The sequence below is a fragment of the Semicossyphus pulcher genome, unplaced genomic scaffold, assembly GCF_022749685.1.
Source record: "Semicossyphus pulcher isolate SPU_LCO1_2020_fin unplaced genomic scaffold, fSemPul1.0.p SCAF_8, whole genome shotgun sequence".
Lineage (NCBI taxonomy): Eukaryota > Metazoa > Chordata > Actinopteri > Labriformes > Labridae > Semicossyphus > Semicossyphus pulcher.
The window spans coordinates 17,765,713-17,780,285 of record NW_027211759.1 but is presented as its reverse complement, the minus strand read 5'-3'; the positions used below and the strand labels follow the sequence as shown (position 1 = coordinate 17,780,285).

The 14,573-nt window shown below is 44.1% G+C and overlaps 1 protein-coding gene across 1 annotated transcript in view; it reads right to left on the bottom strand.

Annotated features, from left to right (window-relative positions):
- frmd4a (FERM domain containing 4A) overlaps positions 1–14,573 on the bottom strand; it is a 55,875-nt gene that overhangs the window by 26,285 nt on the left and 15,017 nt on the right. The window contains exons 2-3 of the mRNA XM_069686003.1: positions 4,808–4,873; positions 87–181 (exon numbers count right to left, since the gene is read on the bottom strand). Coding sequence (XP_069542104.1) covers positions 87–181; positions 4,808–4,873 — 161 coding nt within the window. The remainder of the gene's footprint in view (positions 1–86; positions 182–4,807; positions 4,874–14,573) is intronic.

The following is a 14,573-nucleotide window of genomic DNA, read 5'->3' as shown; positions in this document are numbered from 1 at the left end:
CAAGATAAATAGGAGACCGTCCTTGGCAACTGATGCATCATGTGCACTTGAGTTTTCAATGGCAGTTATTTTCGAATATGACTTACGTTTCGTCTGTGTACGCGATTCCAAAGTACTCCTTCTCCTTGAGGTTGAAGTGAGAGGCCACAAGATCCAGGAGGTCCTTAGCCATCAGCTTGGGCTGCAGGGAGACAGAAATAAAAGCATTGCTCTCAGTTCGTTTTATTTATCAGCTGCATCTTGAATTGTTTGTGAGTGTAGTGGTTTATCACACTGCAGTTTAATTGGAACAACTAAGTGTTAGATAGCCTTATGTTAATGTATGCTATCAGCAATTGATTTACTGCAATGACTAAGCATTCTGACTAACACTTGGGTAAAAGAGGAAAAGAGCAGGAGAGGAGGAGATAAATGAGGGAGAGAGAGTGCGAGAAAGATGGATGGAGTGTGTGGATGTTGCTGACAGTGCAGGTACCCTGCCCTTCCCCTCCCTCCCTCTCTCCTTTCCGCCTCTCTGACCCACACCTCTACTGCAGAGTCATGGCTCTGGGCTCAGCCACTGTATTGCAGGGAGAGGGTTGCAGCTAGCATAAAAGCTCGCTAGCTAGTTAATACACGGGAATACTATCCAAGCTATATGTGATGACAACCTCCATTCATCACAGCACTCAGAGCATGCAGAGCATCTTAAAGCCAAGCAGAGGCCTGGGACTGCTGCCATATGCTGCTGGTCCGTGACATCCTGAGCAACAGCACACCCCACCCTGAGGTTAACCATGGGTGTGTCTTGCTGCCTACATTTTCATCACACACGCGCACACACACACGCACAAATCTGCATGCACATACGAAAAACCCAAAGCCCATACAGAACATAAGGAGGAACACATGCTGTGTACATACAGGAGAGATAAGCTTAAGAGAAAATATAACTCTGTGTGCAACAAAATATGAACACACACACACACACACACACACACACACACACCTCACAGCTATATGTGCCTAGTCTGCATATTTGTGAAAATCTTCCCCCCAAGGTCCTGTACTATCTACTCACTGCACAACTACAGTGACAGTTACTGGGAGCTATTTAAAGAATAGGAGGTGATGTCATGCAGACAGCAAATACACACACACATGCACATCCACACACACACACACACACACACACACAACTCCAATGACCTAAATCTCATATAAGCGCAACGCCTACAGTGATCCTGCAACACAAAAAGGCTCTGGAGAGAATGGAAGCGATGGAGGGAGCTTGAGGAGAAGCTTACATATAGGTCAATTCTGCCTGTGTTAGACTTATACCACATAATGCTTTTAAATACAGAACAGCATGGTTCTTACTGTATGAGATGTCTATACTGCTGTGTTGAGGATTGAGGATATCATAAAGAGAAAACTTTAGTACTAAGTATACTTTAGTATATTTAGATTCAAAATAATAAACTCTCTGCTCCTCCTAAGGAATAGGATCAAACTGATGTTAATACATGCTGTCTCATACATCCCAACAAGGATAGAAGTACTGACTGTCACCATGTTTAAGGGCTGATCTGTCTGACTCACAAAGACTCCGATTGGCTCTGTTGTTTCTCCAGATGGGTGTGGGTCTCGAAATTTGATCTTAATGAGAGTCTAACATGTTTAAGATGTGGAAATTTAAGGTGTGGAAACAGGCTATCTTTATAGTATTAGCAGTAATACATGTTTTGGTTCAGTCTGAGACACATACTGTTGTGGTCTCTCATTACCACACAGCAGTCCACTGCCTTGGCAACAATATCAATTAAACTACACCCAATGCCACCCCAGTGTAACCAACAATGAGCAGAGGGACTGGGACACGTTGACACATGAATTAAAGTGTTGGAAGGATGATATAAAGACAAGTGACCCCAGATGGACCCTGTTAGGTAAGAGGCTGAGTTTCTTGCCTCAATGAAGCAGACTTAAAAAACCACATGTGCTGCAACTGATAGTATAATTGAGTTAGGTTCTCTCTTTAGGTGACGACTCACACCTTCCACATGCATACACACATCCTGACACTACAGCTTATCTGTGATATTGCAGAAACTGACGGATGTGTAATAATGTCGGGGAAGATACCAACAGTGATACAGATGCTGAATGACAGGTAATATAGAGAGTGATATGGCATACTAGGCACACATCTGAGACACAGTGCATTCCTATTAATACAATTCAAACACCCATACCGTATGTTTACACACATACACACTATAGAGCCAGCTATCAGACGGTAAAGCTCTCTGCAAGCTTAGACAGCATTAGTCCTAATAGACATTTAGCCCGTGCCTCCTCAGCAGCACAGGTAATTAACAGTGCAAGAATTACAGGGAGGTGCCAATGAAGAGGAGACATGCTACAGCAAACCTCCAGACAAGTGACAAACACACAACAGTAGCTCACTTGGCTGGCTGGCAGCAAGTCCAATCTCAGCAAACAGCGAGCCTGGCCCTTGGCGCCTTTAGGAGTGCTCAGATTTATGGAACTGATTTTTTCAGTGGCAGTCCTTAAGAGTCCAAGAGTGGGTACGGAAGGGGTTTTTAGCCACATGTTATTTATGTTTCAGTGTTTGAACCAATGCTATGTATACTTATATATACTGTAGCATGTTAAGCTAAAAACCCTGGCATCGACATAGGATAGGATACACTTTTAAACAACTTCAAACCCAGTTCACCCATTAGCCTACACCACTCTATCCTTAGAGAGTAATAGCCACATCACTGACATACATTTATCACTCAGTGGTGTATTTGGTGGTTAGCTTCCAATTTTAGCGCCTGGTCAATAGGTGTGTTGGCATGCAGTTCCCTACCAATGAGGCTTTGCATAAACAAACCACAAAGGACACGCTATCAAAGGCAGGAGGAAGGGGATAAGGTAGCGGGGAAAAGGTGACACTTTTTGGATTAAACAGCTGGTTCGTGTTACAATTCAGTGACAGAAAGAGATCCAACTTCTACAGGCTAGCTGGCTTTAACACAAAGCTGCTAAATAATTAGGGGAGACATAAAGTAGACAAGTAGACTACTGTAGTACTGCATTTATACTTTAAAAAATCAACTGTTTGCACGGCGCATCATTTATGACCATTTCATTTTTTTTTTTTTTTAAATAATACAGGACACTGCAAAACTAAGGATAAGATTGTAATTTCCTGTGCTTCTACTCACAACCTGCTGGCTAACTGTATATCCTCCAAATGAAGAGAGGCAAGGCCAGAGAGTAGGAGAAAGACGGCAGTGTCCTGATTTATATGACAAGGGTTTCTTAATAATATCCGCTCCTCCGGACTTTTTGTCATGCTATGTCTCTTGCACGAAACTGTAAAAATACCACTGGCTATACTTTGTATATTATGTGGTAAACAAAAGAGATTTTCTAACTCACAAATTCAAGTACTAAATTTACTGTGATGTTTTTCAACTCGTCAGCACTTTACTTCTTGACAACCAAGAGGGTAGAGAATGAGCAGATAAGAAGATGAGAGGATGGATGAGAAATTGAGCTGCTGCAGGTACAGGCAAGTAAGGTGCTGAGTGAGAAAAGAAGATATGGAGAGGGATGAGTGGAAAGCCAGAGAGATGGAGAGAGGAAGAGGAGCAGAAAGAAGTACCAATTTGTAAGAGAGGATCAGTTCTGGCAGAGTAATCAAATCAGAAAGTCAGCAGACCTCTCCTCGGCTCTCCCCTCCATTTTCTTCTCTCTATTCCCATCTCTTTACTGTCATCTCCTGTCTCTCCATTCCTGAGCTCCTGTCTCACTTTTCTATCTCCCCGAGTTTCTGTGTCAATCTTTCTATTCTCTGCTGGCTCTTCTTATCCTGTTCCAGGGCAATTACCTTCTTTTGTCTCTCTCTCTTTTTTCCAGTGCAAGCGGGTAATAGCCAGACCAAAAAGGGAGCTAAGGGGAGTCGGGAAGAGTGGAAGGAGCTTCTAATGCTACAGCCAAACCAGGAGGGCTCTTATAGATGACCAAAGGGAACGTCATCAACAATCAACGAAGCAAAAGAAGTGAAGGCTGACTTTGCTGTAAAGAGAGGGCCGAACCATTTATACCCCAACTAATCTAAGAAAAAGCGATAAAGAAAAGTTGACTGTAGTTCCAAGAGGCTATATCGTCGTCTGACAATAGCCAATGTGTTCAGAGATTGTACCCCAACTAATACATTTGAATTACGTTACAAAACTTTCTTATCCAGGTTTAACCCTGGTTTCAAAACAGAAATTACACCAGAGCCGACCTACAGTCGCTGTTTGCAAAGGGTAGGGGATTTAAATGGAAATGGATGGCGAGACTGAGGGGTTCAGGGCGCTGCTGCTCTCTTTGGTCATTACTGCAGAAAGGCCTGCTGGGATGACTGCAAGCTTAAAGCAGGGGGAGGGGGGCAGAAAGCTGCTTTGTTGTTCCAAGATGTTTAGAGGATAAGATAAAGCATTGTCAACTACAGATAAAATAGTTTCTGTTCAGGACACCATTTAGACTGAACTCTATATTGGGATGCATAGCTTCTACAAGGAGAGTAAATCAGGGCAGGGTCCTAGCACACATCCTTGTGTGTGCATTATTGTGTGTGGAGAGATCAGGTGAGCATCAAGAAAAAGCAAAGTCACCAACTGCTGACCGAATTTCCCTTAGTCAGCATAAAGTGTGCCCTTCAGGACACTAGACATCACTTCTCGCTCGATCTAAGGAAACTAGAGTGTGCAGAGAGAGAGGCGAGAAGAAAGAGAAGAAAGAGCAAGAGGGCGGGAGGACTCACCTGTACAAGGAGCTCCAGCTTCCTGTCGTCCAGGAGATGGACCTGACATCGCCTCCCCTCTGTCATCTGAGAAAAGGGACAAAAAGGAAAGGGATGCCTGTTAATAGCGTGTTTATAAATCCCTTACAGATATTACATGTTATGCCAACGCAAAATAAAAGCAGACTTTTGTTTGTGTCTCCACTTCACAGTGACATGTGCGTTTGATATGTCAGTGAAATCTTCACTAGGTTTGCTAAGCTAACGACACACAATGGACCGATAGAGACAACGTCCTGCGCTGCTGTCTTCCTCAGGGAAATTTCTAGCATTCCTCCTTAAGCAGGAAATCCATTATCCCTCAGTGGAGTACACTAACCAGAATTACTACAGCTGCCTGTCGACAACGCTCGCTCGAGTGTTTGTCTGTTTTGTTGATACAAGGCTTGCTGAATAGTGCTGCAAAAAACTGATAATATTCGTCTGCCAAGTTGAGGCGTAAACAGTGAAGCAGGTGCAATGATGAAACAGTCAACTGTGGGAAATATGTGCTGCATACACACAAGCTAGACCAAACACCCCATCCTGTCTTAAAGTGTGCTACCGCATGATAAAACGCTAACAAAAACAAGTCCAAGGTTTAATAATTCGCTGCAGAAATAAAGTCAAACATCTCACGAAAACATGTACAAACTATGCCAGAGAATTCAGCATCTGTTTTGAGTATGTATGTAAGTGTGTGCTGGTGTTTCCAGCACATGTGGAGTTTCTCTGCAACTTAACAGGAAGCGGGGACCCTGAGGAACACAAACACCCCTTGGCTCCTCCCACACTTCCCTCACATCTGGGAGATGGGGAGAGGGACCATGAAGGAGGAAGGGGTCTGAGTGCGGGTGTGTGTGGAGGGGTTAGAAATGTTGGAAAAGAAGGAGTAAGAGGGAGACATCCTCATTGTAAAACATCTGATGAGAACTCCCTCCAAAACATAGATGCCATAAACATGAGCACAAGCGTAACCGGTTTGTAACTCCTCACCATGAGGATCAAATTGACCACCTGAGGCTCTTGCAATTTGGTAAGGGTGTGTCCACAGCGTGAGTACAACAACTTTCCCACCACTCATGCCAGCTTGCAAAAAGGTGGCAGGATGGAGGTGAGAGTTTAGCAGAGAGCTGAAGATACCAAAAAAAACCAAGGTAGAGGAGTGACAGGGCTGTGTCTCTACACTCATCCCTGTGTGAACTCTGCTAAGTGTGTGTGTGTGTGTGTGTGTGCTTGTGTGTGTGGCCTTTGCTACTTTGAAGGGTTCAGTTTACCCCTCCCACTCGCCATTGATCTCCTGTGGTTTGAGGGTTTAGATTGGGTGCACCTGTGCACACAGTGACACGCAGACACACATACACTTATATTTTCCAACGTCGGCTTTTGTTTTCATCTCCCACTATCCTGTGTTGGAGTTGTTTTAGTCTGGAAAATATTCCATGTTGATATTGTATATAGTGACTTTAATTACTACCATGACTACTAAATAGCAGAAGGTCAGTGGTTATCAAGTTATATAACAACCCTGAGATGTCAAGTGTATCACAACTTGATGCAAAGCTATAACATTGAAACAAATGTCAAATTACTGAAAACAATAGTGGCTCAACTTGCCTTGAAGGAAAGAACAAGACTACAGTACGGTGACAACAACATCTTATTTTAGTGTCTTGTCTGCAATCTTTTAAACTGCAATGCAGACAGTGTACACACACACACACACACACACACACACACACACACAGTACACACACTCTCCCTGGCATCCTGCTTTAGTCACCTGGGAATAGTACAAACCTTAACGTCAAGGTGACAAATCACTGCCTGGAGGCTAAAATTAGGCAGCCCAATCTGGAGGAGACAGATGCTTATTGGTTTTAGTCATAAGATTCACTTTGTGGTTTTGGAAACATGCTAGGGAGTTTGTATACACCATGAAACCAAATGTTATAAAGTTCCTAGAAATAGCTTCTTGTCATTACTTACACCACATAGTTCACATTAGTGTTTTAAGCATGACAAAATCACTGTCTATATTTGCAGCATCCTGACACTGGCCTCTGATGCATGTTGTAAACATTACAATACAATGCAGACCTACTGAGAAGACAGAGGCTAACAACACATGTTAGCTACATCACCTTGTCCTGGTGTGTGATTCATGCTGTATGTAATCCTCCAACATTTCTGACCCATTACTAGCCAGCTTGGAATTGGCTAACGTACATCTTCAAGCCTGACTCACTGGCAAGAAACGGTGAGATTAAAAGACAATGAAAACGAAAATGAACGGTATAAAAAGCAGCCATGTTCATAACGTTTCATTATTTCGCTGGAGCTGCCAACAAAATTACAGAGGCACGCACACACACGCGCGGGCACAAACAGACACACAGACGGTTGACAGGGATGCTTGGTCAGTGCTGGCGACGGCACTAACGTTGTCATTAGTTAGTTACCTTGCAAACAACAGCTCACTGTGAGGCTCCCACGCAAAAACCGGCTCCAAGAGGAGGAGGGAAAAAAACAAAAATCCCAAATTATTAATCCCAGAACGAAACGAGTCGAGCTACTGCCAGAAAATCATCAAAATACACCCCTTTTCCCGGCCGGCCTAGGGGAGGAGGCACATCAGCATCCATGTTAGTGACCATTAGTTAACGTTAATTACAAGAGACGCTGCTCTCTGTTGTCTCAGTATCCTCTCCACGTCACAGAGCTGTTACATATCATGTCTTCGCCATTCAAGCTCGAGACAACTCGGTGCTAATTAACGGCGACCGTTGAACGTTTTTTTCCGAAGCTGGCTTCCCTCCTTCCTTCCGAAAGCAGCAGAGAGCTTCTCACGGGGCTAGTCCCGGTCGACCAACCCCCTCCTCCTCCTTTCGCTACCGGCACCGTGCACAGTCGGTGAGTGAACGTGCGGATAGCAGGAGACCGTACCAACGGTCAGCAACCGAGGGGGACGACGGGAAGAAATGGCCAACGGTCGAACGTATTCCAGGCTGCCTTCACTTGCCAGCTATGTTTCTTTCTGTCACCGGAGTTGCTTCGAAAACACGGGAATAATGGAGGCAAGATGTGGGGGCGGGGAGAGGAGGAGATATGGGGAAATTTTCTGCAGCAGCAGCTCACAGCCTCACATGAGACTGAGAGAAACTGCAGACCTCTCTCTCCTTCCCTCTCTCTCGCTCTCTCTCTCTCTTTCTTTTCCTCCGTGTGTGCTTACAAACCCAAACAGACATCTGTGTCTGCAAAGCACACCAATAGTCTGCCTTTGAAACAAGTGATGCACTGCTGATAAATAACAATGAGCGGTAATCACAGTCTACTTACAATTGAATCAGCTGTTCTGAGAAATGCAGGCTTTGTGGGGGAGACAGAGTTCCCTTGAATACCCCTATCCTCATGTGACTTATTACTGTGACAGTAGTTATAGCCTGTATGAAGCCCATACCAATATATTATATATAAATATATTTTGATAGATTTCCACAGGCTCAAAACAATGTAAGTTAGATCGCCACATCCTTGGCTGGGTTGTGTTTTTAACTCTCTCTTTCTCTCAGGTTTAGCTTGCTTGAATGATTTCTGGCCTTAAGTCTACTGAGGCCGTTGGACTGACTGTTTTTTTTTTGGCCTAAATTGGGCACTTGTGTTCACCTTATGCAGCTGGAGCAGTAACCGTTGAAACCACAAGTTGTTAACATAACAAAATCGGTCTAGTTTTTAGTACTATAAATAGAATGTGTGCTGCGAAGGAAAGCCTATACCTGCTGTCAATAAAGTATTTGAATGACTCGGCAAGTATAAGCTTGTCTGCTCTCTATTACATATTACAATAATCCCCATGTTATGAAAACAATGTGAGCCCTGTAGCATAGGTACATTTAGCACCGTCTGCTATCTAAAGATTACATCTATCTTTTTTTCTTTGTTATTAATAACTTTGTCTGAGCCGTATGCAGTTGCGCCATATTTGAAATATGGCAGGCAGTCATTAATCTTAAATTTGCAGCATTCATGAGAAATTCTCTCTTTGCAGACATTAGGCAATACAGAGACATAATTAAGTTTTATGTGCTTGGCTTGAAAGAGTTTGTTGGTACATTAGTTTATGCTGCAGGCCCAAAATTCAGCTTAGTTAGCTGAATGTCATGAGAAACTGGGAGGTGTATCCGTTCCACTCCTGCTGGATTTTTCTGTTTCTGGATATTTTTGGCCTGTTCCAGACACCGGAAACTGCCCTGTACAACTTAAACATCTCCAGATGACTTTCTTTTTTTGCTTTAATACATACAGATGTCCCTCCTTCCCTTTCTCCACTTAAATACATATCTCTCTTTATTGGATGCTTCCTCAGTTTGCTATCACAAGGGCTTTGTGTTTGACCAATGCAAGGGAGAGAGAAGGGGACAGTGCAGGCAGGCAGGGGAGGAATGGGCTAAAAATGACAAAGACAGAAGAGGAGAGGGGGGAAAAAATGCAGTAGGAAGAATTTTACAGTTAAACTCGACGAGTTTATGAAGGATTGTTCCTGTTTGGAGTAGGTTTGAGGAGGTCCAGAGGAGCTGAATGTGAGTGAGAAAGGAGGGGGCAGATTCACAGAAAAGGAAGGAAGAAGGGAAGCAAGGCAGGAAGGAACAATAAACATCTGTGATTTAGTGAGCCTCAGTGTCCAGAGCTCATGCCTCTTAACTTCCACATACATGTTCACCTTTCAGTGACCTACTGAGAGTGTTGCTGCCACAAGGTGAGAAACACATGTAGGTGTGACATATCTGGGCCCTTACAACGCCTTGTTATGGAGCCAGTGGGCTTCTATTCCTGGCTGAGGTGTGGTCCTAATGAGGTGCTGATCTGGTGTATTTCAATGGTGCTGGGGTCCAAAGGGGAAAGATCTGGATGGGTGAGGCGGGTTTAACAGGCGGTGGGTATTAGAGTCAGGTTTTAGGGTCGAGCAGGGGGACGGGGTTGATGGTGTGTGCTGGAAAAGGTAACCTATATTGGTGGAATGTGATATAAACAACGCTGAGCGGTTAATTGAAGCAAGATGGAGAATCTCTTTAGCTGTGGGACGCTGCGGTAGGCAGTAAAGACTGACACACACACACTCTCCATGCTCTCTGTCTTGCTCTGTCTGTCTTTGTCTACATCTCCCATATTTATGGAGACTAAACAAACACACACTCTTAAACACGTCACTGTGAGAGCAAGCATGGTCTGACACCACGATGATTTATTGCGCTGAGATCATTATAGCTGAAAAGGCTTTTATGGCTCGTCGTCAGTTTTGATGTAACAGTATCTGCATGTGGTGCGGATTACATTACAACACAAGATTCAGCAAAACACAACGTAGCTCTATAGTTGAACGAGTTATTGAAAACTTGATGGAAAAATAATAGCAGGGCCGAATCCAGACTTCTTCTCCATCCAGTGCTTCAGAGTGAGACAGAGCAGGGAGGGTCATGGAAAGGCAGCCAGGAATGTCTACAGAAAAGACTGACCGGGAGAAATCTGTTTTGTTTGTTCAAGTGTGTGTATGTGTGTGTGTCTGAGAGCTCCACCCTCCCTGCCCGTGAGTGACTCTGGGACAGAAATGTGGTTCCAGTTAGGGCGTTTTTTAAAATCAGAAACACACTGGCACTTCAAACAAGCTGGAGATATTTCTGTAACCGACGCCGCTTTGTTCTTATTTTACTACAAAGCTCAGTTTCCCAGACTTTACCAAAGTTTTCTTCTTCAGATGTTTCTTCCCCACATCTTTACATAGAATCACAACTTTCGCTAAAACTGACAGACGAAGATGCTTATGAATTTCAAATGCGACATGGGCACTTAGGTATAGCCCCGTGACTGCACCAGAAGATAAATGCATGCTCCAGCAGCAGCAGTGGTCATATATTCACTGACAAAACAAACCAGAAAACTTTCTCTAAATCACTTGTTTGTAACTTTTTCACATAAAGACCAACACCAACTAGAACACCCTTAAAGTTTCCAGGGAACATCAAGTGTTTAACCTTGTAAACATCTCCATGTGGTGTTTTTCATGTGCCACAAGACATATCAGGGACAACATCAGCAGTCATCTCCATGGCTGGGCCTGTCTGCTTTGAAACTGCAGTGTACCAAGGACAGGCTGAACAACACGCTTTCAGATTGGCAGGTTTGAGACGTCACTAACATGATGAGCCAATCCCGTTAATGGAAGGAGTGACGCTGTGCATATCATTATGTGCAACCTATGTCAACCACTTCGGCGATGTGCAAGCCAGCTGTTACCGTCATCGTAACTTTTGCAAACTCACTACTGACTACTAACGTTAACATTACTACTACTTATTACTACATTTCAAGCTAGCTAAGTTTCAACAAGTTGCCACTAAACGATGGCAGAGACATGTTTTGTTTTCACGGCACAGGGGCCGGTTAGAAATGTGCATAGTGGGCGGGGCCTATGCAGACTGGGGAATTTTTAATGAGGGAGAAGGAGGAGATGCCTTGGGAGGATTTTTACAGGGTAATTAAATGTATTTTGCAGAAACGTATCAAACAATTTATTATTTCAAGCAGAAGATTTTATATGTCTTAAAAACATGGCTGGAGCTGCTCTTTAAATACGGTTTTGAAGCAGGGTTTGCTTTTAGATCACTTCTGACAGAAAGGACACAAAACCCATGACCAAAATAGTAATCAATTACGTCATTATATTACTTATGGATGGAATTATAGAGGATATAAATAGTTGCAGACCCCCCAAAAGCTCCTCAAGGGACCCTGGAGGTACCCAAACCCCACTTTGTAAATCTTATGTTCTAATTTATGACCAATGAGAGCTGCTAGTTGCATCAGAGAGAGAACATTCAGTTGTGAGTTAGAAATATAAACATAAAAATCCCACTGAAAGGTCAACTTGTCTCATCTTTAAATAATCAAATACTCCGTTTTTTAAATACTCAGCATAACAATGCGATTGCTGTACCAGTGCGTTGTCTCTCTGTTCAGCCTCTGCTTTCATGTCCACGTCCTTCTTCCTCTCTCTTTCTCCTTTCTTTCTTTTTTTTTTGTGTCTTTCTGTTGATTTAACCATAACCAAAAGTACGTGGCATCATAAAACCGGGTCAAATATATGTATTCTTTGCACAAGGACTCATATAATATGAAGCCTGATGCTAAAATTAGTTCTAAAACGGGACCACTGTACAAGCAAATTGAGGCCTTTCATTGCGATGATACTGCGCCACAGTGTGTCAGCTTCAGCGCAGGTCACCTCTGGACACATTTGCATGCAGGTTTTTCTTCATCTATGTCAGTTTTTTATGGGGATGAGATGTATTCAAAATAGTCTAAAAGGGTTATTCCAATTTGCCTGTTTCCCAACGGAGGGACAAACCTGATACGTCTCTTTCACTCTCTGCTCTCGCTCTCAGATGACTTTCTCTGCTCAGCTTTGCCCTTCGCTAACAAGGGTCTGACATTCCTTAAATTCCACTGTAAAGGGAGCACTCGGCTGATGAAGTACGATGGTTGTGTCGCTATATAACCTGGCCACCCATCTATTTTTTGTTTTGGATGAAATGTATCTGAGACGATTCGGTTATTAAAGTAGCTTCCGAGGAAGGGAGGAAAGGAGGACGTGATCGGGGCGAGAGGGGGAGCCAGAGCACCGGCTGCCTGAACACGAGGAGCAGAGAGGACAAGTAGGTGCGAGTGATGTCATGTCTTCAAGACTTTTATCTCAATGAAACACAGCCTTGGTGATCATGGGGGTTGATCTGCGAGGATCTAGGTTGTCGGTGTGTCTGTGTGTGTGTGTGTGTGTGTGTGTGTAAGTCACTCACAGGGGAAGGATCTTTTACCCCCACACCTCCTCTCTTCATTTATAATTTACACGGTGAGAAATCACTGCAGACCTGAGTGACCCTGTGTTCACTGATACTGCTGGCAATGCACACAGAGAGAGAGAGACACACAGTGACGTAGAGCAGGGTGTTTTGTTCTGCACTGATAAAGGTATCCTTTATATAAATGTATACAGCATGTGTGTGTGTGTGAGCGTGTGCACTAAATGTGTGTGTGCGCTCTTTTAGTGCCTGTAAACCCAGCACACCTCGTCGATGGTTGAATGTTCATCCTTGATTCTTTTATTACTCTGCTGCTTATTCAGCCTCTCTTTCAGTTTCTCATAAACATATAAACAAACACACACACACACACACACACACGCACACACAGCTCATGGTGTAACTCAAGGGCACTGTGTACTGCCAAGCAGTTGAACTCTGGTGGCCTCTCTCCAATGTCCTGCGACTGGATAGAATACCAAACACTCAAACCATTTAGCATGCTGAATATTAAACAGTCCTGTCTGCTTACTCCTATATATGTGTGTGTGCTTCTCTGTATGTGTGTGTGTCACAGTCCTAATGTATTCGACCAGCCTATTAAACATGTATCCTAAGACCAGAACAGCAGGGGAGAGGAGAAAAGGGGTTTGGGCTAAAGAGCGCCTAAATCCTCCCTGTTCTTTGCTAATTTTGCCCTTGTGTGTGTGTCTGCATGTGTGTGTGTCCGTCAGGGGCTCAAAAGACCCTCCAGGCCAATTAGGGAGACAGCCACATCATTCAAGGCACCGGCTTTACAGGAGCTTGGTGAGCTCCCGTCCACATAATAACTCTTAGGTTTTAAAAGCACTCGCTTCTTTAGTTGAGTGGCACAGGCTCAACCTGCACTGTCAAACACACACACACAGACACACACATAAATGTTTGACCAGCTTTGCTCCCCCCCCTTTTGCTCCCCAACCTAAGATGCAAACAAAAGTTGTCATGACAACTTCCTGGGAGATGTAGCTGTCTCCGCCATGCACTCTGCCTGAAATGTAGGGCACTTAGAGGAGGAGGGGGCACTGTAAGACAATGCTAAGACACTGTAACAGGCAGAGGCAAGACTCTGGGGTTTATCAAGTTAGAGTAAAAGAGAAGGCAATGAAGGTTTCCCTCACAATCCAGCGAACAACAGTATCATGATCCCTAGATGGCAAGGGAATCTACAAAGTCGTCACGCACTCATACTTTTTCAAAGACATATTCTCCTCCCACCTGTACCCTTCACTCCCCCTCATCATACCTCCCCCTGCTCCGCCTCAGGCTGCACCGGCTCAGGTGACGTAAGAGAGCCGTATAGGGACAGGTATATAGAAGAACAACAACCATACACAGGCTTCCACGGTGAAGACAGCGAGGCTCACAGGGGAAGAGTCTAAAAAAAAGGGTGAAGCAGACAGGCACGACAGGGAGTGGGAATAAGCTGGAGATGAGGCGGGCAGACAAACAGAGGCAGCATAATAAAGAAAACAGAAGCAATGCAGAGATAAGAGGAGATGATGTGAACACGATGCAGCTAAAGAACCTCCTCTCATCTTCCCTCGAGGATCCAGGCTGATGTATTTCTAACCACAAATATCGGAGTGAAAAAGATGTATTTGCCCGTCCAACATGCTCTGTCCTGCAGCCCGTCTGGTCTGCTGCCACTGTTCTCTACAGTCGGGATTTATCACTCCATAGCTTTGGCTCAATGTGACTGTGCTCCATTACTACACACTTGATTCCTCTGAGCCAGGGTAATGAAAAATGACCCAGCTCATCTGCAGGGAGAGCCCTCTGGCAAGTACGTGTGGTCTGTGTATGTGTGTGTGTGTGATATCTCTTGTCCAAAGGGAATCCCGTCATTGTAAAGG